Genomic DNA, 24,241 nt, shown 5'->3' on the forward strand with positions numbered 1-24,241 from the left:
TGAATATAGTTGTGAAAGGTAATATTTTTGTGGAAACCACAATGTATCATTTTCAGGATTCGGTGATAATTAGAAAGTTCAAATAAAAGCATTTATTGGATCTAGAATTTTTTGTAACAATGTGAAAGTCTTTCCTGTCACGTTTGATTAATTTACTGATTCCTATCTGAATAATATTAAATACTAAAAAATCTAACTGACCCCAAATGCCTGAAATTGTAGTATGTTTGAAGTGCGGATTTTAGATAACTTTTTATAAAGAAAAAGTGATGTCAGTGACTGAAATATGTTTGTTTTTGGGCCTGTATTTGAGGGTTTGCTTTGTATGTGTGTTGTTCTCTTCCTCAGACTGCCAGTGATTTTTGTGTTGCCCCTGACTCTTACATCACCAAAGTGACACGTGAGAACGCCGTTATCAACCAAGGTACGTGCTCTTAGGTCAAGTTGAGTTTGTTTGTCTTTCACACAGTTTATCCAGGCTTCACTGGGCATTTAGATGCTTGTGACAAGGCTCACATCACAAAAAACCCCACAACGGCATAGACAATACAGACAGAAACAGATACAGAAGGTACAGGTATGTTAACAAAAGTAGTAGGAGTACAGATTACAGGTTAAAGAAAGTACTAAATGCATTTGTTTCTTATTTGCATTTTATTCATTATTTTATATACTGATAATTCAATGCATCATCAAAGACTTGAACTCAGTACTCCCCACTGAAAATGTGTATGCTCACAATCACTCTCATTCATTCACTTGAAATGTCCTGGAGCATTGCTATGCAGAGGAGGCTTTCTTAAAGGGTGTTTATGTACAAAGCAGGTTTTGTATCTTGCTCTCAGACCTTGGCTTTCCTGGACAGACATGAATGTCATTGCTAATTAGTTCCCACAGGGGATACGATTCATGACCCTCGCAGTCCCTACACAACACATTCACAATCAACTCTCATTTACACTTGCATACACACTTATGCTTCACTGCTGGAAGCATTCATGTTTCTCTTTGTTGAAGGTAAGGCAAAAGGAGGTTTGTCTGCAGGCCAATAAATCTTGTAAATAATTTTACATCTGTGTATTTACTTGCTCCTGCATATTAATTTTGCTGACACATAATAGACTTCTGTTCAAAGGTTTGGGGTCAATAAGGTTTTTAGAATAAGAAATGAATACTGAATAATCTGAAGTGACAGTAAAGATATTTATAAAGCATTTTTAAAATGACTTTTTTTCTGTTTATCAAAGATTTAAAATTCAGCTTTTTCAGAAAATTCAGCTTTTTCAGAAAATTCAGCTTTTTCAGTTCCATCAAAGATTCAAAATTCAGCTTTTTCAGCTTTGCCACGACAGGAATAAATTTATATTTAAAACATATTAAAAGTTATTTTAATTTGCAATAATATTTTTAAATAAATATTGGCGATTAAAAGACATTATTTCAAACACATTATATCTTACAGACCCCAAACTTTTGAATGGTTATGTATGTTAATATATGATATCATATAATGGTAGCAAATGATAAATACACAAAATTACTAAAATAAAATGAGTTTACACAATATTTATTGAAATTCACTCAAACATATTTTAAAGCTAAAATTGTGCCATATTGGCCGGTTCATAGGTTACTTACAGTGACATTTTATTAATTAATTTTTTTCTATTTTTATCTTCTCCATCTGCACCCGTTATGAGTGTGATGATTTAGATTTTGAGGTTAATTAATCATTAAACCTCTGCCCGAGGTCATTCCACCACTGCTTCTCTCATTCTCTCTCTCTCTCTTGTCTTTTTCAAGCACATGAACACATAGTAATAGGGTTCAGAATCATGCAGCGCCTTTACAGTCATCTCTCTCTCACATTCACTCATAATCACACATACGCACAGAAAATAAACTTGATATCCTAACAAATGAAGCTAGTTGGCATTGTCAGTAATCTCAGCCAGCTGGCTTAGTAAATAATGAACTAGCGGGTCACAGTGACTCAAGAGAGGCAGATGCATGCAGTGCTTCCAACAGAGTTTTGTTAGTTTGCATCGGCTGTTTTCTTTGAAGAGTGATTTCAACAATATATCAGTATCTGATCAAGAATATCTGTGTATTGATCAGCGCAAGACGAGGGGAGTGTTTGGGAAATCTGTCATTATGTGATGTCAAACATTTGAGGAGTAAAAGAATGAACATTTTTATTGGAATTCATATGTATTTGTTATTATCTGTGTTATATGTGTGTTAGATATCCTGCAGTATTATCTGAGGTGCAGCATGGGACAGACCAACCCATTTCAGCAGGTACATAATTACTCTTCCTCTGTGCTCTTTGTCATTGTCTCTCGTTCTGTTTCATGAATTATAAATCGGTCCTCTGATTTGCAGAAACTCTCCGGAAGCCATAAAGCTCTTGTGGAGATGCAGGATGATGTTTCTGAGCTCTTGCGCTCAGCTATTCGTGAATTCCCCAAGACTAAGGTGCGAGATTGCGGATGTACTCAGTACTGTACAAGAAACCCAATACTAAGTATATATTCTGTACTCAGTAAATGGATGTTTAATTGTTTATGTTCTTTGTCTCTCTGTGGGTTGGGTTTATCAGAGTAACCTAGAGGAGATGCAGGCGGTGTTAAACTCCACTGAAGTCAGTCTCCACCACCTCACTGCCCTGGTCGACTGTCGGAGCCTGCACATGGTACGTGTGTTAATATGAAAAATATATGATTTATTTTTTTAGATTACTTCACGTTCAGTGTCTTTAAACTAACAAGTAAATTCTGTGCAATGACAAAATGATGCATAAAACTTTTAAAGGCGCTATATAAAATACATTTTTTATTATTGTTGTTGTTGTTTTTATTATTATTATTATTATTATTATTAAAAGCCATGTTAAAATATGTTGCCTCTGACCCACCTTACCCCCGATATCTGTGTTTTACAAAAACTTTATTAGAAATCACACCACAACTGTGGAACAATCAGTTTCACACTACGAGTATTAAAAGTAATTTTTAATGTTTAAAATTGAAATTCTGGGTTTGGAATAAGTGTAAAACAATAAAATCTATATGGAAAATGCATTTCAAAAATAGCAAAAAAAAAAAAAAAAATGATGGTGAAATGCATAGTAAAATGTATTCAATACATACACTACTGTCAGTGTTGGGCAGTAGTAACTAGTTACAATAATAATATTACTTTGTGCAGTAACTAGTAGTGTAACTAATTACTAATAAGATTACCATACAAAAAACAGCTAGTTACTTGGTTACTTTTGATGCCTCAACCCTTACTGATTTGAAGTCCAACAATCAAATAATTAATAAATCCTTGATTTATTTTCATAATTTTCATGACTCATGAACACAATGAGTCACCAGTGCAGCAGGCAAGCTTGAAAGCTTACGAATGTTATAACTGATGAAAATGTTGCCATTACATTGATTTTGTGAGAAGAAAAGATGGTCTGAACACCAATGTATAAGTTCTGGCATTATGGAAGTTGTGGCATTACATGGCTTGCCCACCCACATCCCTCTGATCCCGATATATAAATTGTATTACTATAATAAAAATCTTTTTAGAAAACGAAACTTTTTTTTTTCGTATGCCATTTCTTTTGATAAAATACATCATGAAATATAATCGTATATGGGTAGCAGAGAAAGTATAGCTACGATTAGCTTCAAGCTACACATGACAATTAATGACTGTTTGTAATAACTTCTGACTGCGATCCAATGTAGATTTTGGTCAAATGATGAGGCAGAAATATATTTTTAGTAACATTTCAGAAGGATTTTTGGGTAATATGGAAAAGTAATGTAACTAGTAGTGTAAGTAAAGTAATAATATTACTTTTGAAAGAAGTAACAAGTAATAAATTCAACTTTTTTGAGTAACAAGCTCAACACTGACTACCTTTTAAAAAGTATGGGGTAAGTACAATAGTGGAATTATTTATTTATTTTTTTGAGAAATTACATTTTTCTCAGCAAGTACACATTAAATTGTTTAGTAGTGACAGTAAAGAACTTTTTAATGTTACAAAATGTTTCTATTTCAAATAAATGCTGTTCTTTTGAATTTTCTATTCAAAGAATCTTGAAACAAATGTATCAAAGTTTAATTTTTAAGAATAATAAAGTTGAATTTATATAAACTAAAGTTGAATCAATTGTAATAATATTTCACAATATTACTAAAACATTAATAATCTTACTGAGCCCAAACTTTTGTATTACAAAAAGGGGCATACAGGTGTTTGATGTTGAAGGAACACTCATATATTACATCCCATGATTATGCTTGTACTACCTGTGCAAATGCATTTATGCCACTTCCTTTAGAGTGTCGAAAGACTTCCAAAGCAAGACTTCTCATATGACTGTTCATCTTTTCTTTCTCACAGGACTATGTGCAGGCTCTGACCGGACTGTGTTACGATGGTGTGGAGGGGCTTATTTATCTGGTCCTTTTCTCGTTCGTCACTGCGCTAATGTTTAGCTCCATCGTTTGCAGTGTGCCTCACACCTGGCAGAGCAAGAGGTGAGAGGGCAAGGGTCAAAATGCACCAAAAGACGGGGGGTGGGTTGAGGAGGGCAAGGTATGTTAAACGCAGCACCAGTAGACAGGCAAGGACTTCAGTTCATGGACAGAGAATTGACTGCCAGTCACGTGTTTTTTTTTTTAAATGCTTTTATTTTCACATCTGCTCCTTCTGTTTTCACATATTAATCATCTTCTCATGACTGTGTGTAGCTTCTGTTGTCTTGTCATTCATTCCTCATTGTGTCATAGATTTGGAAAACCCACTGCCCTGTAGTATGTGTGAGAGACGCTCTTGTTTTGTAATGCTCTATGGGTAATCTAAATATAGCTTGCGTATAAAAGCAAAATAGTAGTACATTTTGCAATTGTATTTTGAATTACGGCGATAGAGGTATTTGTTATTTGACTCTCGGTATAGCATCCGTCTGCAATAACGCTTGTGCAAAGGGAAAGAACAAAGAGACCCTATTCTAAATTATTTGCTAGGCAGACTGACATTTCTGTGGAAGATGCTGCCTCCCTTTGGACTATCTTGAAACTGCAAGAAAGGCTTATGTGCATTTGTGAAGAGTATAATCATTATTGAAACATGTTGGTGATGTGATTACTCACTGGGCAAGCTGGTCTGGAAAAGGTCTGTTAAGAGTTACACGTATGAAAGATATCTTGATCAAAGTGGCATCCAAATCTACACTTTCACAGTTCCACTATTTCTTTTTTTATTCCCTTTCTTAAATCGCCCCCTTTTACGTTTTAAATCCGATTCATAGTGGTTGTTTGTTGATTTAATGCATGCCTCAAATCACTGAGATAAAAGGTTGCTGAGGACAATCCATTGGACATGCAATGGAAATCCACAGTAGTTCTTGTGAGATTCTTAAGTTCACTTGATTTGTTTCTGACTAGCATCCATGGCTGTAGGATTGTTTTTACTTTTGTTTAATTTTTAATTTTTTTCACTGAACATGCACATTTATTGAAGCAGCTGCATAATAAATGAAATGGAGATGCTGCCCCATTCCAAATTGACCACAAGTCAATTTTGTTGTTGTTTTATCATCCTGACTGCCAATTTTACGCTTCTTCTAAAAATGCCCAGATGACTTAGTTTGGAATATGAGTAATGAGCTTGGTTTTTCCATCAGCTAGCAGATAAACTATTTCCTAATTAGTTTAACCTCAACATTCAATATGCCATTAGAAGTCATTAATATGAAAATCAAGAGTTAAGGACAATAAGAGCTTGATGTACATTAGATTTCCCAGGAAACATCGCAAAGAGCTCAAAACAATAGTGATTTTAAATAAATTATTTTAATTTAATATTTATCTTCATATGAATATTATATAAAATATAATATACGCTATCATTCATATTTGATATATATATTTTTTAATTATTATTATTTAAAATAAGTTTTCTATTCTATTTAAACATATTTTAAAATTGTAATTTATTCCTGTGATGGCAAAGCTGAATTTTCAGCAGCCATTACTCCAGTCTTCAGTGCCATACTGAATGAATGAGAAAGTTCAAATGATTTATTTGAAATAGAACTATTTTGTAACATTATAAATGTCTTTACTTTGATCAACTGAATGTGTTTTTGCTGAATAAAAGTATTCATTTCTTTCAAAGAATAAATGTTACTCATCCTGAACTTTAACTAGAAATGTGTATTTATGATATTCTTATTTCAATTTCAATCATTTTATTCAAACATTACTAAAATATTATGCAGTATAAAAATATTATGCATGTCCAAAAGAACACGTTTTTGGCTAAAAGGTATTGAAAGATTTGTTCTACTTGATGTAAATGTGGAGTTTGAGGATTTTAGAGAAAATTTGACCTGAATGCATGCATTTCATATAAAGCATGCAATGATTCTATAGCTTGAGTAAGATTTTATTTTTTATTTTTTAATTTCTATAATATATTTTTTACAATAAATACAGTCATGAACATTCACTTTGAAAAGAATGACAAAGATGAATCTGGGAAAAACAAATGCATGAAACGTGTCATTTTGCTAGTATCCATCAGTATGCTTTAGAGTCATTTTAGGACTGGCGTGAAAAATGGTTTTAAAGAGATCTTCACTAAGTCTAGTGACAGAAGAGACCTTTTCCCTCCCCTATGACCCAGGGGCACGTGTTTCACCTGTGCTAATTTGTCCGAAGGTCTGAGGAGGAGGATGGCGATGAGACTTCGGCCACACTCGGCCCGCGAGCGCCGCACGATAACCTGTACCGCGTACACATGCCTAGCCTGTACAGCTGTGGCAGCAGCACCTACGGCAGCGAGGCTAGTCTCCCCGCTGCGGCACACACTGTCAGCAACGCGCCAGTCACTGAGTACATGTGAGTGTAGCCACGCTAACCTCATCCTAATGCATGGGCTGGATTTGAAGGACCGTACCGGTATTACAGGTCCTGTAGCATAGGCTCGCTAGTCTAGATTACTGCATGGGCTTTGCTCGATTTACTGTAGGCTTCAGATGAGTTCCTAATACTGCATGGGTTTACTTCTTGATTAAAGTTATTATATATAGAGCCCCTGAACGGCGTGTAGAAACAAATATAATATGGCATGGGAAGTATAAGTAGATCATTCAGCTTGTGCAATGAGTTTTACTATATGATAGATAATGTTTTACACAACCCAAGCGATATCTATTATGATCTGCGTATATAGTGCATAGTGGTATCACTCAGTGGCTTTGCGTATTGCTCCTACCCTGCAGTTCAAAGCTTTCTATCAGATTTGTAAAGTTTAGTGCATCGCGGTGTGGAAATCCCTCCCTTGAAGAGGGAGTCAGAGTAACTGGTATCTCGTTTGTGACGCAGGAGCCAGAATGCTAACTTTCAGACCCCTCGGTGCGAGAACACGCCACTCATTGGCAGAGAATCCCCCCCGCCGTCAGTAAGTGCACAAGCACATTTACACAAACACACATGTCTGTAGGTGTACAGTCGTTATTTAGCGCAGTGTCACACATTGAGTTACTCTTTTAGTAAAAGGAATGGATCTTCTTGAAACCCTGCCCCATGCTTGACATAATTGATTTATATTTCTTTAGATAATCCAGAAAACAGGATGTTAGTGTGATAATATTTATGCTTGTCTATGTATAAACTTAACTTTTAGTGTAGTTTTATCATATTGATGAACATTGTCAACTCAAACACACACACACACACACACACACACACACACGCACGTTAAGAATCTTTAAGGTCATTTTGGCAGCCTGTATGCGACGCTAATTATAAGTCCTGACAAACAATACGGTGAAATAGATCCAGACAAATTTGTCATCATTTGCTTTTTTTTTTTTTTTTTTCCCTTGGAACGTGAAATAAAAGGTTTTCTTTTCCATACAAGAAATGTTAATGGCAATGGGAAGGACGTGGTCCAAACATGACAAAAAGGCACCCTAAAAGCTGTTTATACAACAAGTGAAGCCTAGCGATAGCTTTATGTGAGGAAGATAACTAAATAAAATTGTAAAATATCATTACACTTTAATTTACTCTATATCTTCAATACAATATTTTTCAATACCATGGGGTATTATTATTATTACAAACATGAATGTGCAATTCTATAATTATCTGTCCACAAAAGTTGGAAATCTTGGAAATATGAAGATAATTTGCAACATATTGTAATTCCAAATGCACGTTAAACTCACACAGTGCTGCATTTACTGTGACCGGAGCCACTCTGAGATTGTAAAAATGCTGGATCATGAGCTGCTAGCGTGTAAAAATAGCGAAGCGCTTCACTCTGAAACATACAGTGCAACTGACTATGTACTTACTTAATTAAAATACCCTGTCACCTTGATGTCAGAGTGAGGAGAAAGCACAGTTGGTACCAGTGTACTGGCGCTGTGGACAACGAGCATTGAAAACCTTTCAAATGTTCAGAATCTACATGTATAAAAAACTGATGCATCTAATAGTAGTTAAATATAAAAGGAAGATTTTCTGCAAATAACAACTTAAATTTCGGTCTCTTCTCTCAAAGCTATTGTACACCTTCGTAAGATTTGTAATATAATGCATCGTTAGTATAGACTACTTTTAGGGTATATTTATGGCCTTTGTTTGTCATTTTTTGGTGCTTAACAGCGTCCATTTCCATTCATGTGCATTGTATGAAAAAGGGCTGCATGAACATTTTGCTAAATTTCACCTCTTGTGTTCTATAGAAGATCATTTGAATGGGTTTGAAGTAAATGGTGGTAGATTTTGGGTAAACTATTTCTTTAAAATGTATTCTGATATGTCATTTATTTCTCCTCTTACTTTTAAGTCAAGGCCCCTCACTGAGTGGAAGTGGGTTTTGCAATGCTGGAGTTTGCATGATTGCATGTATAGTCAATGACGAGACCAGAGAATGCTTTTCCTGGTTCATACACGGTGAATAGGGGAGCACGGTACTCTTTTGAAGGGGCAGGGCAGCTCTTTTAATCAGACTTGGCATGCGAGGGCATCTTTCATTCTCCCACTAGTTTGAGTTCCGTAAACGAGAACATTCAGACCTCTTCAAAGCGCCGCTCTCTCTCCGCCTAACTTTCTAGGTGTTTTTTTTTTTTGATTTTGTGTTTACGGGCCCTGGACGTGACGCATGCGTATTCAAACTCCAGACTGGAGAGACCACCCAAGAAACCATGTTTCTTTGAAAGGATGTAATCTGATTCTTAGTAATGTCATGGTCCAGGATGCTGCTTTTTGGTTGCTTTTCTTGCCGGAATTGGAATTGCCGATATATTATGGAATAGTCTCTCCTCCTCTGGATTTTATGATTCAAAATATGCATGAATTTTGTCTCTTTCTCAGCCAACTGAAAAACATCCCTCATGCATGTCTGTTTGGCAAAGTGTCTCACAGTATAACCCCACCTCTAAACAGCTGTTAATATAATCCCACATATAGCTGCATTATCTATATGTGTCATTCCCATCAACTGTTCTTTCTTTTTTTTTTCTATTTGTCATGGTCTTAACTTTTCTTCCTTTCTTTCATTTTCACATTAATTGCACTCTTTTTAATCGAACTTGCACTTAAAAGCCGATCGTGAGGAGAAAAGTATCTAATGATAATATGCATCATCACAGTAACTCTTGGCTTTAAGAAACCATCAGGCTGTCCAAATGACTGTCAGTTTGTCTGTTACGCATGTGAGTGAGTTAGTGAGAACGACAGAATGAGGTTCATATTTATATGTGCTTCATGTTTGTAAGAGCTACAGCTATACTCTGTCCTAATGCCATGTAAGTTTTCCTCGCTTTGACTAAATAATCGTGCCACATTAGGAAAAAAGTTTTTATATCGTATTGTAAAAATAACTCTTCAGAATGATGTGATGGTGTCTTCCTTCCCCTTTTCCTTGTTTTCTCACCCTGTTTTGCAGTACACCTCAAGCATGAGGGCCAAATATCTGGCAACCAGCCGCCCAGACCAATCCAGGCCATCAGAATCCCAGAACGGTCTGGAGCCCAACATGCGACCAGACCTAACCAGCCGTTCAGCTCCAAACAGCCGACCAAATTCAGCTATCCACCGACCCCACTCCGCCATCCATTAACTATCCTCAAATGTGTAACCAATAGTTATCTACCTGTCAGGTCCACCAGTACAAAGTTTGTCTCCACCTTGATGTTCAGCCCAGTGAAGAAATTCACCCTAACATCTTTATTTGATTGGAATCAGTCATCCATGCTTACCTACTCTGGCTTCTTAAAGACTCCATTCTGCCAAATTTTATTCAAACTGCCATTTTTTTACTCCCCTAATCATCACAGCAACTACACTGCCCTCTTCTGGAGGACTCCTCTCAGTCGTCAGCACAGTAGCTCCCATACTACCCTTACAGAGATTCTCTCAGGGCAGCCATATTGGCATGGACTGCAGGACCACATTATCACAGGATAATGGTTTATACCACTCATTTTTAGATCTCTTGCCTTGCTGTGCAAGAAATGTCACTACGACATTTGATTTTATGATGGAGTTCTATTTTTAAGCGTTTTGCAAGATTACATATAGTTTAACGAGGTTTTAAAGATGCAGCTTTTGCGCTTTCTCTGCAGTTCCTGACAATATGGCAGCATTCTACTACTACAGCCACAATCCAAGGTGTTCATCATTGCTATTTGATGTTAACGGAGAAGTTGACTCGTTTACAAATGTTCATGAGTTAACTGAATCACATACTTGTGACTCTGTGGTTAAACAAACGTTCCTGTCATGAAAGGCCACTTTGTATTTACAGTACAGTGTAATCTATGGTGTACCACAGTGTGAATTGACAGCCATCAAGCCTTTGAGCCATTATGCACATTCAGTATCTTATTCTAGAAGGGAAACAGTTGCACAGCACACTATCGGTGTGTTTGTGTGCGTGGCGTGTTTTTCTTGTGCATTAGTGAGTGTGTTTTAAACCGGCACAACTCACAAGCTTTGCTCTTTGTAAATAGTAAGTGTTTTTGTACTTTAAAAAACGTCTAAATGATCAACACTACAAACTCAGTGCACTAATCTTCTGTGTAACAGTGCAGTGCAACATTTGCCGTGGCTTAGAGCCACAGTGGAGAATACCTGTAAGAAAAAAAATTGTCAATGAACTCTGTGATGAAATAATAGTACATGTTTTGTAGACATATCACTTGAATTTGTGAATACACTTGTGGGTGCTCGTGTGTATGTGCACACTTTAAATGTGAATATTTCTAACGGAGGGAAATTTGCTCAAGAGTGAAAAAGGTGAAGAAGGGATACCTGGACAAAAAGAGAAATGCCTCCCCACTGCCCCACATGTAAATCTTTTTTCTGTTCAGGCTTGTAATCCAGGCTTCATGTTCTTTAGCAGGAGTTTTTTTGTTTTGTTTTGTAGTGAATCGGAATCGATTTTCACCACGGTCAGCCTTTTCCTTATTTCTGTTTAACATTAATGGGGAAACACTTCTCTGTGGTGTTGATGGATCTGCAATATGGACACTGGACTTGTGCCACTAACAGGACTTTTGTGGTTTCGCCAACTTTCCACGGGAGAAAGGTAAAAAAAAAAACTAATTGTGAAGAAGGAAAAAAGCGACGGGGACAATGAAACTAAGGAAATTTCCTCCTTGTCATGCAGTCACTAAGTAAGACTTGTGTGGATGTAGTGTAAGATAACCTAGCTGTCTTTACCAAGTGCAGTATTGTTGGTTTCATTTACTTGCATCCAGTGTCATAAGGCTGACATAACAGTGTTAGACGTTGTCATGGCGCCAGTCAACCGCTAATGTTATCATGCATAAGATGTGGTATCTAATGCCACTCTCAAAACATCACACCTTGATTCTTGAACGTAGGTGTTCATTTGATTTTAATAAATATCATTACTTACATTAGCAGGTAGAAATGTCATTTTAAACTGGAAAATGCTATAATGCTGTATCTTTTATGACTTTGTGACATCCTTAGTCAATTGAGGTTGCGTGCTGTTTGAATTATCTTTTTGTGTAACGAAAGTGGACGCTGTGTTTGGATGCCAACAGGAAAGGGCTTGTATCCCTAAACCTCAAAGATCATGCACAGACATGCTTTGACCATGTAGTGTCAGGCAACCACTAAAGTTACAATCCTAGAAAAACACTCATGCACAAATAGTGTCAATGCAACACTAGACGTTTCACATAAACACTGAATATTACAGAGAAAGTGAATTATTTTGCTAGCAACACAAATGGATAAACATGCACCTTACCACTCAATAGACACAATGTAAAATTGCTCTGAAATATGTGAGTATTTTTACAGTATTTACATGTATTCAACAACTAACCATCATATTAGAGACAATCCAAATGTTCGGATCTATGAGTCTGTACCATATAATGCAGTTGCATGACTGAAGGAAATATGAGGAAGAAATATTCTGCCTTTCTTAACATTTTCATACAGTAACCTTTCTTTCTGTAAATGTACACTTTTTTTTCCCCCTAGCGTATTCTTGTTAGCTTTCTATTGTATAGACCATAACAAATGAGCCTACTCACTCCTTTCTAAATGTGAATAAGAATGGTTCGTCATAAATTGATGTTTTGATAACAATTCTTATGGATTTTTTCATGTTTTTTATGTTTTTTTCATTTGTGATTAAGATGTTGTACATGTCAGAAAAAAAAAGATTTTCTGAGCCTGGATTCAATGTTTTAATAATATATTAAAATGAACCTATCTGGTGCAGGGTGTTGAGCATCAGTGCCTGAAGAAGAGAACAATAAAATCACTTGGTCAAGGTATGCATTTATCAAGGTATACTTTACAAAAAAAATGATAAAGAATGGTAATGATGCATAAAATGGAAAGAAATAAGCTATGAATGATTGCCAAAGTTCTGAACAGAATTTGTACACTTGTTTGTTTGAAAACTGCATGAAATATGTGAGAGGAAGTACATTTAAAAAAACCAGACAATGTTGTAGTACAACTTTTAAAAAATGCAGTTGGGCTGCTAATAAACCGCTATATGTTTAAATGCCATATAGAAAAGTAGTCTAAACTTGTGTGTTGTTCCTGGGTTGTATATACAAAATTACATAAGGTATTGTATCATAAGCAAAACACTAAAGAAGTTCGCTATTGCTATAGCGTAGACGTTGATTTGGTTTTAAAGGGATAGTTTATGCACACCTTTACATGTTTTAATATTTCAAACTTACCCTCATGTTGTTCCAATAATTTTTTAAAAGGCAGAATTTCCAGGCTTTTCTTTTTCATATACTATAGACCTTGCTAATGAGGAATTGCTTTAAAGCTCCTGAAAAGATGTCATAAAACAGTCAGTGAAAAGGTTTTTGTTAATGAAAACAAGTTGGTGTCAGTGATGTACATTCAGTAAAGTTCACATGAAAACGTCTCTGTATTTTCAATATTATCTCAGCTGAACTATCAACACCCAGGTACACAACAGTACAACACACTGAACGAATAATATGTCTGTATAACAACCTCGTTTTTATTCATAGAAAAAAATGATTCCCCTAATATTCTTTCAGATTCTTATTGCAAAAAGTAAAATATCTTTGCCATTTTATAATTCTTCCGTGATCTGTAATCCTCACCTGGCCACTGTATGTCACTTTCTGAAACAATTTAATTCTCAAACAAATACATGTCTGTTTAATTCCTTGAGTTCGTCAGTTGACGGTTACTTTTTTTGAATCGCGCGAGTGCCCGCGAATTTTTTTTGGCGCTAAACTTAAGAGGTGAAAGCGGGAATGAGAGGACACATTTTTTAATTTTATAATTAAAATGCACTTAGACTGCAGTTTTACAGGACTTTGTCTGTTACTGTTATCCGTCGTACAGAGTACTTTTGTATGCATTTAAAAGCCCTGAATACTTAGGCTATATCACTTGACTGTGTCTTGATGTTAAATCATTTTGATATATGCTACCAGATTTGCTTGAACTTTTGTCAGTCTCCAAGGACTATATTTGAGTCTTGGTTATTTAAATGAAGTTATGGTCCAGCGCATCTGACTGTAAGATATGGTTGTTATTGCATCTGTATCACAGGGGTTAGACGAATAATGCCCCAGAGAAATTACAGTAGGCACAGACGGCACGGAAATTCTGCACAGATGGTGTGGTAGAAAATGGAAACACTTCAGTGTAATGAATTCAGAAGACTAACATGAAATGTGCTGACAGGAGAAAGTAGCCTTAACACTGTCGTGCATATTATGTGGGAGGTAATTAACGATGAACAGCGGTGCACAGATGCGGATCTACAGTGGGCTAGGTTTTTCCTCAGTGATATTATTGCAGAGCCTTCTTAGACTATAGCTAACATATATTGTAACGTGGCATTATTTTATGACAATGGTTTATTATAATGCGGGGAAATAATATTATTTAAATAGTAAAGTATGCAGTACTGAATTTAAAATATGCTGTGTCCACTGTGTCCAGACGGATGTAGGCCTATTTATTTAGACATATTTATTTAGACATATTTTTACAGTAGGGAAGAATAGAAGTGGGGTGGGAATGTTCAGGTCACTGCTGTTAATTTAATGATACTTACATTTAATCGCATTACATCTTAAATATTTATAGGACAGGAGGTTACAGGAGGAATGCACAGCTGGTGACCGGCCGCTGTATCAGTAACTTGATGCTACCGCGAGGGGGCGCATGCGCGCAGCGATCGAACACGGTTAAAGACAAAGCTTGAACCTCAACCGATAACTCATCTCCTTTACCAGAGATCGTGAACAGGTAACTGACGCATCACAGCGCTGGATTTAATGGAAGTCTGCTGGAAAATGCACGTTGATCTTTACCTGGAGGATATATTTTAACTTTTGACCCACTGGAAGATACTGTGTTTGATCTAAGTAAGTACCCATTTAAAATTCAGCAGTGCGTGAAATAAGCTGTGTGCTGTGTAGACTGGTGAATATGCGGCGTAGTTTTAAAATACATATATTTTATATTAAATTATTATAGTATTAACATTTTAATCGAGGGTTTAGTGTTTCAATAAGCTGCTTTATATGAATAACTCTTTTAAATAAATCTTAAATTTCCCTTATATTATTATACAATATTATATTTTATATACAAAACAAAAAATAAATAAAATAAAATAAAAATGCGAGTTTTAATGAATCACTGTATTGTACTTTGTATTTAAGTAAATGTAGTGTACCATTATGACTATACTTCAACATGACTGTATATCAGCATGATAGGTGAATTGGTAAACATTAAGCTTGTTTATTGCTTTAATTTACAATGTATAAACATATCAGTCTTAATTTAATTTGCTAACAGCAGTAAATTAGCACAGTTTAATGTGGGAATCTCAGCTGCCCTTATACACACTGAAAGTATAAATAAATGAAAGGATTTTGAAAGCTTTTACTTGTGAGCATTTGTGGCTTTTCTCCTTTCTTTTCAGGGATATGTGAATATGTGTAGCCTGTGTGTGTATATTTACGTGTGTGTATTTTTTTTTAGGTCATACGTAACACAGATTACCTTGAGGTTTGAAGGAAGAAAAAAAAAAAGAAAGAAGAGGAGGTACACATATTAGATAAAGAAGAGGGTCTTCTATGCTTTTGATGTCATCTGTATTGTCTGGGAAGATAAACGTGAAAACTGTATTTGGTACTGAGTGAGGAAGAGATTTGTTTTGAGTATTTAAAACGACGAAGGAAAGAACAATGGATTTGATTTCTTCTGTTTTCCTTCATTGTCTTCAAGCTTTTTAATGCATAAATGGAAACTTTGGCACCTGAAAAGTAAATTAAAAATATGTAGTTTTAGTTACATTAGTTTAGTTATGATGTAGTTCGGTGATAGCTCACCCACTCAACATCACGGGAAAACCACTATGAATCTGACCCCAGATCAGCCACCAACCCTGCTCTACGACCTTCCCAGGGCATTGGACCTTCAGCGTGAACCACAAAACAAGAGCAGGTCGGCTCCAGCCAGCTTCTTCAACAGCACCTTCTTTTTCCAGGATAATGCAGCTTTAGAATGGCAGCTGTTCCTCACCATCCAAGAGCCTGGCACCATTATCTTGACTGTCCTGTACTCTATTTCCTTCCTTGTGGGTTTTTTTGGGAATGTCATGTCCCTCAAAGTCTTACTGGGCCAGCATGGAAGCATGCGACTGTCTGGTGCTAGCGCCACCCGCTGCCTGCTGATAAACTTAGCGGTGTGCGACTTGGCAGTGGTTTGCGTGTGCATGCCCGTCACCCTGGGCCACCGCATCTATACTCCATGGGTGTACGGTGACTTTTTGTGCCGGGCGGTGCCCTTCACGCAAGCGGTGTCTGTTTCCGCCAGTGTCCTGAGCATCACGGTCATCAGCATCAGTCGGTACTATGCAGTTCACTCACCGCTACAATCCCGCGCCTACTTCACTCGTCGACGCATCCTCGCCTCTGTCACAATCGTGTGGCTTGTCTCTTCAGTGATCTGCATGCCAGTCGCAATAGTTACCAGGCGTGATGAAGTAGCTTTGATCGAAGGGCTGGCCATCGTGTTGCCCGTCTGTGGAGAGGTATGGCCTCAGCCGCGCTTGCGACAGGCGTACAATGTCCTGCTGTTCAGCGCCCTCTACTGCCTACCTGTTGGGTTTAATCTCACTCTAGCCTTCCTCACATGTCGTCGGCTGCGTAGCACTGGTTCTGAGGGACGGTTCACAGAGTTGGACCCCCGTTCCCAGGCACTTCATGAGACAAGGCTGCAGGGGCGCAGGCAGATCGCACGTATGGTCGCAGCTTTGGTGCTGCTCTTCGCTCTTTCTTGGTTGCCAATGTATGTGACTGATATTTGGCTGGACCGTGAGTTGCACCATCCACCAGATTGGCTCCTTCAGACCAGACCCTTTGCACAATGGTTGGGCCTCACCAACTCTTCTCTCAACCCTTTTTGCTACTGCTTCATTGGTGACCTCCACCGCTCAGCCAAGGCTTTGCGTTTGCGCCTCTGCGGCCCGTCCCCGGCCTCGGCATTGGCACTGGCTTCTCTCCCGAAAATATTCAGCTTGCAGAATCAAGATAAATCGCAAGCGGACACCGCCGACAACTCAACCAGCTCCTGCGGGGAGGATGTTGGGAACCTGAAACTATCGATGTGGTGGACTCAATCTCGCACATGTGAGTCAATGAGCTTGCCTTACCACTTAGGAATGACTGAGGCAATTACACTGGATACATAGCAGGTCTGATTCACCGCTGTGGACATTTGCTCTCGGATGTGTTGTGCTTTGTGCTTCTAGAAAACTGGATTTAAGGGTTAGTTTGCAGAGAAATCATTTACTTACTCTCATGCCGTTCCAAACCTGCATGTCTTATTTTCATGTGCAAAACACAAAGGATGTTATTTTGTTCATATAATAAAAGTCAGTGGGGTCCAAACAACATTTGACTTTGAACAATGGCCACTGACTTTCTTTGTATAGACAAAAATAAAAGTCAGTAAGACATTTTCAGAATATCTTCATTTGTGTTCCACAAAGAAAAAATCATACAGGTTTGTAATGTCATGATTTGAATTGAATTGAATTCTCATTTTTGGATGAACTGTCTCTTCATGTTTTGAAAAATAAGGACTGAGGACAAAATGGCAATATTTGTCTGATTTTATTTAACTGTTTTTTCCAATATTCTCAAGTGGGAATGGGCCAGTCATGTGTGAAGATCGAGTGTCTTTCTACATTTGTTGAAATTGTTTAAAAGCAAAGTGATTAAAAATGTCATATTGCAGGTGGAGTAGATGTAACTCTGTTTAGAGCTGCTGTAAATGTGCTAATAATATGTAATAATTATCTTGCCATTGAAACTTATTAGGGTCTATCATATGAATCCATATTTTAAAGGAATAAAGTGGTTCAATGCAGAATGTGTAAGGTCGTGTTGTTAAGTTTTGCCTAGAGCAGTGTCTTAAGATAAACCAAGTTTAACGTCATTAAATGCTCCTCCTATGACTGGCAGAGCGGTTTAATTAAAATGATCATCTGAGTGAAACCCAAACACATACGCACTTACACCTACAGTCTTTGGTGAAGAAACACATGGAAATGTCTTTCTGTGAACACTCGCAGCTTCTCACCTCCTCTTCTAAATGTGGAAACCATCTGCATCTCAAGTCATCACCCTCTTCTAAGTGTTATCTTACTGAAGTCAGAGCAGAAACTCTAAACTACACTACCATTCAAAAGTTTGAGGTCTGATTTTTTTAAAGAAGTTGATCATTTTATTCAGCAAAGATGCATTAAATTGATCAAATGTGACAAAGATTTTTACATTGTTACAAAAATATTTTGTTGTGAATAAATCCTGTTCTTTTGACCTTTCTAATCATCAAAGAATTCTGAAAAATGCATCAATGTTTCCACCAAAATATTATGCAGCATAACTGTTTTCAGTGTTGATGACATTGTTTGAGCACCAAATCATCATAGAATGATTTCTGAAGGATCACATGACACTGAAGACTGGAGTAATGATGTTGAAAATTTAGCTTTACCATCATAAATAACATTTTAATATATATTTAAATAGAAATCAGTCATTTTAAATTGCGGTAATGTTTCACAATATTACTGTTTTTACTGTATTATTGATCAAATAAATGCAGCCTTGGTGAGCAAAAGAAACTTCTTTCAGAAATGTCTGACTGGTTGTTGTATAGAAATTAAAATCACTTGAAATCACTTGAAAATTACACCAAATTCGAGGTCACAAAATATTTTTTGGTTTGGATAATATTTTTGGTTTAATTTTAAAATAAATCTGAGACTCTAGCTTTTTTCCTGCACTACACTGTGAAAAAAAAAATCGGCTTTGCACTTTAATATTCTATGAGGAGGAATGCCCTCTGGTGAAAACATTAAATATTTTATTGACTTGGAAATGTTATAGCAGCAGTTGCATAAGAGGCTACAGTAACTTATAAGAAATTTGACAGGTATGATGGAGTCAGATCTATTAGTGAAATAAAAAATAGAAAAAAAATGTCATTGTTTTCAATGTTTCAGTCATTAGCTGACAAAACATCAATTAAATTTTGCTGTTTGCCGACATTAAATTTACTGTTATGTATACCTCACTTCTCTGTTTTATGTTGTTGTTTTTTTACACACGTTTATGCAGGTACTTATTTTTTCCATGAATATGAAGTATGAATGTTTTCTGCAATAAAGACAAGTGTGTGAGGTGTCTTGTGTATAGGTTCCTCTGTCTTGGCATTGCAAAGTATGTATTGTTGAATGCAGATTCAACAACCAATAGTATAAAAGCATAATGTGTCACAGAACACATTACTTAGAATTTGTCAAGAGAACTTATACAAACTACTAAATCATATCCTGTCCTTCCTGGCCTTCTCTCACTTGCTCCCTTCATCTCTTTCTTACAAGCAGCCAGAATCTCTTAAGTGACTTGAAGTGCAGTCTGGGATCAATCTGGTAATTTGATTGATTCTGATGACTTGAATGTGGATAGCAGCCATCAGAAAAATCCTTAATAATACACCAAAATACTTTCCTTAGGTCCTGATATCAAGGCTAAATTCAACCTTGAAAGTGCAGAAGTGATCTGTTTTTGTCACGCTTAAGCTATAAATACCTACATGCCTTCTACCAAAATGGTGTACAGTTGACAGTATCTCAACTCAATGAATATAATAATTTTCAGTATGCCAGAAATGTTTGAACTCAGTATGGCTGTCACACAATATTAAGTACTAAAAGCACAAAAATACACCAAAGGAACATAAATAAAGGGAGATTGTAAATTTAGACAAATCCATTGGTCTGGAACATGTCCACATGCCTAAATGCATTGAGTTGCTTCCATGTGATTGGCTGATTAGATATTTGCATTAGTCTAATATGCTTATTTTTCTTCAAATTTCCAAACATGCACATGTATTGCATATTGAAAATAATGACTGTGAATTCTGCGAGCTGGCAGTCCTGAGCTGGTGCTTTCATACATTATCAATGAGTTCATCTTCATGGGCACAGTCTCTGTGCAGATTAACAGTGACATTTTGCCCAAGAGATATGAATGTGGGTAATTTTAGCATGTAGTTCTGTGTGTATTTACAGTAGTTGTAAATGCACACATGACCAAAAGTATGTGTACCCCCAAACTCTACACCCTTATGTGCTTGTTATACATTTAATTTAAAAACCATTGGTGTTAATATAATTGAACCTCTCTTTGCTGCTTTAATAGCTTCCATTTTCTGGCATGGTTTGACACTAGTTGTAACAGTGATGCCGGAATTTGCTCCTATTCATATAGACAAGAGCAACTCAGACAGGCACTGATTATGGGTCCTGTCTCGGTTCAGTTGGTTATGCAGGCTGGACCAGACTCTGTTCTTGTCTAAGTAGATTATTTGGCAGTATGCATTACTTTTTTTATTTATTATACAATAAGTGCATTTTTGAATGTAAAGTATATTTTATTATATAGTGACTGTGCATTCACATACTCTAAGTCTATAACTGATAAAACCCATGATGTAATTTAACAGCGTGTGTGTGTATGTGTGTGTACATGTTGGTGTGTATATGTAGTGTACCTGTGGTGGTCCTAATTCTGCCTTCCAGTCTCAGCATCAAACTGTCAGTGTTGTGTAACTCTGAGGTTTGAGCAGCGGTGTTGGGGAAGCAACTTTAAATTGTAGTTACATAAGCTACTCATAATTGAAGGTATAAGCTACATAACTAAACTATAAGCTAGAACATAACTGGTGCATTTTAGGTGTAAAATCTTAAATATAATACTATTAGATGTGGTCAGATATTAAATATTGATCAGATCAAATATTAACTAAATATAGTTTAGAACAGTCAAATCAAATAAGCGGCTTAACAGTGTATCATTTAAAACTGCAAATAGATCATATGAAAAATATGTTCATTTTAAAATCACGATAAACATAATTAAACTATGTTCAGTATTAAATAACAGTAATTAGTTAAGTCAAATATAGGTAAAGTAGCTTGTTTTACCTGGGTTGAATATTTAATTGTAACAATTTATGTTTACATGCAATATTCAAATGGGAAAAAATATGTTTGCAAATATGTTTGAGATATATTTAAAAATGGCCAATTTTTTTTTGCTAAAATATGTTTCAAAATATATATATGTAAATATATTTTCTACTAATATTTTGTATATTTTTGAAAATGTATTTAAAAAATATAAATACATTTTTTAAATCCATTTAGCGCAACATATATTTTTTCATTCCAAGAAAAGACATTTGAACACATTTGAAGAAATATTTTATTTGTTGTCTATAACAAGTGGGAATATGAAACAGTTTAATAAAAATAAATAATGAATAAAGCCTAAATATAGGCTTTACTGTAGGATTGGAAATGTATTTTCTTGCCCCTGAAATGAATTTTGAACTATATTTTGGTATATAAAAGTTGAAACTAAATATATTTTTAAGTTCAAAAATATATTTCATTGAACTTCACTGTTTACAACATATATATAGCATATATTTAAAATATATTTTGGCCAGAAAATATTTGCTGTATGGGTAAAAGGAAACGTTTTACTTAGTTGTTAGAGGATACACTATAACATCAACTCTAAGAGATTCTAAAGGCTTATTTACAGCATAAGAAAAGGCTGCAATGCCATTTAAAGACTTCAGGTGTCATGAGACTTGAGCGAGACAGAAACTTGCAAATTGCTTCTGCTCTTTCAAAGATATGCAAATCAGCCAATTTAAAATCAACAGTATACCCAAAGAGAGCAGAAAGTTTGATTGGGTACTGCAGTGCATTCAATTAATTCATACAGACGTCACGCATTACATTACCAGATTATCTCGAGATTCTTGAGACTTTATGTATTCTTTCAGCCTGCCTACACCATGAAAGAGAGCGAGAGAAAGTGTGATTGAGCGAGTCCATATTCCCTCACCATAAACACCACAGAGCTGTGAAGTCTGTCACAACTAATTGTCAGGCTGCCAAACTCACTATACATCAGCACTGCATCTGAAAATCCAGCAAATCAATTTACTCAACCAGATGATGCTGATTGAGGATGATGGTGATGTGAGTGCTGAAGTGGCGGCACTGTTCTCGAAAGATTGATCTGTGACGATGCCAGCTCAATATTTCGCTTCAAGGAGCTCTCAGAGCGTATTCTTCCCCATTTTGACTGATTAATCCATTCTGTCTTATAAAGTAAGAGCTGCAATCGAGATAATCGCTGACTCCCCCACCTCCCTCTGTATAGTATTTGATACTTTTCTCTTTTAGCACTTTATATTGATACTCATGATGTGCTGTAATAATTCAAAAATGTTTTTTTTTTCCCGCACAGGTGCATTTTTATCAAAAACGACAGATATTTGATATTTGTTAATAATAACGTTACAAAAAAAGTCTATTTAAAATAAATGCATTTATTTTACATTTTCTGTTCATCAAAGAATCCAGAAATGGTTTCCACAAAAATATTAAGCAGGTCATCAGGTTTCAACACTTATAATAATAAAAATTGTTTCGTGAGTACCAAATCAGCATGATTTCTAAAGGATCTTGTGACACTGAAGACTGGAGTTATTTGTCTTCACCATCACAGGAGTTACATTTTTAAATATACCTATTTTAAGAGATAACTAATTGATTTCAGTAATATTTTACAATTATATTTCCGATTAAATAAATGCATCCTTGGTGACTATAAGATAAAAAAAAAAAAAAAACAAACAATAAAAAATCTTAGCAACTACAAACTGTAAAGATGCGACAATATTATCATGAAAACAAAGCACTGAGGGACCATTAAAAGCTTGCGAGTTAGAGCAAAGTTACTGAACTGTTAATTAAAGTTTTTTAAATTCCTCAGGGCATGCTGTGTGATCTCAGCATTTCTCACTTTTTAAAAATTTGATGAAAATGATCAAATTGGCATCCAGCAGTGTTTTGATTAGGTGAAAAAAAGTTGTCAACTATTTTGAGATAATTACTGATCCGTTGATTTGGATGATGTATGGAACTGTCAAAAAACAAAAAAGTTCATCTACAATGTCTGCAGGACCTCTCAGTGTCTCAACCATAAAGATATGACCATTTCAAAAACAATTAATAAATGCTTAAGTTACAAATAAATAAAAGATAGTAATATAGTATAGTAAAAATACCCCCCCCCCAAAAAATGAGTGTAAGCGACATTGATCTCGAAAATTATTTTTTTAATAATCAATGTGAAACACAGACTGTCATGGCAATGGCAATTTTATTTATATAGCACTATGTACTAAAACCAGATATACTTCAGGTCCATTGATGGGGGAGGACAACCTGGAAGCTGTCTTCAGCACTCTGCAAAGACAGTCATGGCGTTTCAAAGGTGTATAGAGGAAGCACTGAAGCAGCCACAGGAGGCATTCCCCCCATCTCTGTCATCTTTTCTCTTTTAAGATGAGGTCACGTCAGCCAGCTTTGTCTCCTCAGGGTGTAAACTTTATCTGGATGTGTCTGCCATTGTGATCACAGCTCCTGCAGTGAAGTCTCACGAGTTTAAGGGTGTAAGATTTGCTCATTGTTGAACACTGTTGGTGTACGTCACTAAAGCACTAAACTATCACACAATATTCTTCTTGCTGTGTAATGGAGTAGAGATGAAGATTAAATTCTTCTAAAATATTCACTCGTTTACCAGGTGTCCATTTGCATTGCAAGAACGTTTGATTATTGCACATAGTTTTGATTAGCTAAATCTATATTTTAAAGGTTAATTGAGAATATTAATATTATGATTGTTTCGGAAGAATCACGCTTTAATTTCCTATTTGCATTTTTTTTATTGTAAAAGTCATGTCAAAGTAAATTTAAACACCACATTTCCAAACAATAGAGAATGTGAAATTTAAAAAGCAAAATATTAATCAGGAAATATTGGAAATGGTAAATATATTATAATTAACATAATTATTTACTTAACCTTTTCAGTGGTGAGTTTAAAATATTCCAGCGGTCCCCCCAGAGTGAGTTTTTTTTAGGCGACCGTTATTTTAGAACGTTTCCCCTTAATGTTTCCATGGCGACGCGTCATGATTGTCACGTGACACACCGCGGCCACAATAACACTGTATGACAGATGGATCGCTT

At 36.0% G+C, this 24,241-nt stretch overlaps 2 protein-coding genes across 4 annotated transcripts in view; both read left to right on the plus strand.

The window, feature by feature from the left end:
* The window catches only part of ttyh3b (tweety family member 3b), a 36,213-nt gene extending 23,548 nt beyond the window's left edge, over positions 1-12,665 (plus strand). For 2 of the 3 annotated variants that reach the window (XM_058783694.1, XM_058783693.1), the window contains exons 8-15: positions 349-424; positions 2,246-2,301; positions 2,386-2,478; positions 2,603-2,695; positions 4,415-4,551; positions 6,739-6,918; positions 7,405-7,480; positions 9,980-12,665. In XM_058783694.1, the coding sequence (XP_058639677.1) occupies positions 349-424; positions 2,246-2,301; positions 2,386-2,478; positions 2,603-2,695; positions 4,415-4,551; positions 6,739-6,918; positions 7,405-7,480; positions 9,980-10,153 (885 nt within the window). In that variant the 3' untranslated portion in view covers positions 10,154-12,665. The remainder of the gene's footprint in view (positions 1-348; positions 425-2,245; positions 2,302-2,385; positions 2,479-2,602; positions 2,696-4,414; positions 4,552-6,738; positions 6,919-7,404; positions 7,481-9,979) is intronic. The other variant, XM_058783695.1, reaches the window with a different exon arrangement.
* A 2,017-nt stretch (positions 12,666-14,682) lies between these two features.
* On the plus strand, positions 14,683-19,026 carry zmp:0000001069 (galanin receptor type 2). Its single transcript, XM_058784218.1, has 2 exons — positions 14,683-14,957; positions 15,583-19,026. Exon 2 carries the CDS (start codon positions 15,959-15,961, stop codon positions 17,294-17,296), a length of 1,338 nt encoding a protein of 445 aa, XP_058640201.1. The 5' UTR covers positions 14,683-14,957; positions 15,583-15,958; the 3' UTR covers positions 17,297-19,026.
* Positions 19,027-24,241: the final 5,215 nt, after the last annotated feature.

The sequence above is a fragment of the Onychostoma macrolepis genome, chromosome 01 (assembly GCF_012432095.1).
Source record: "Onychostoma macrolepis isolate SWU-2019 chromosome 01, ASM1243209v1, whole genome shotgun sequence".
Classification (NCBI taxonomy): Eukaryota; Metazoa; Chordata; class Actinopteri; order Cypriniformes; family Cyprinidae; genus Onychostoma; species Onychostoma macrolepis.

Bases quoted from the DNA above. Each gene is read 5' to 3' on its own strand.
- zmp:0000001069 (XM_058784218.1), top strand. From the start codon at position 15,959: ATGAATCTGACCCCAGATCAGCCACCAACCCTGCTCTACGACCTTCCC.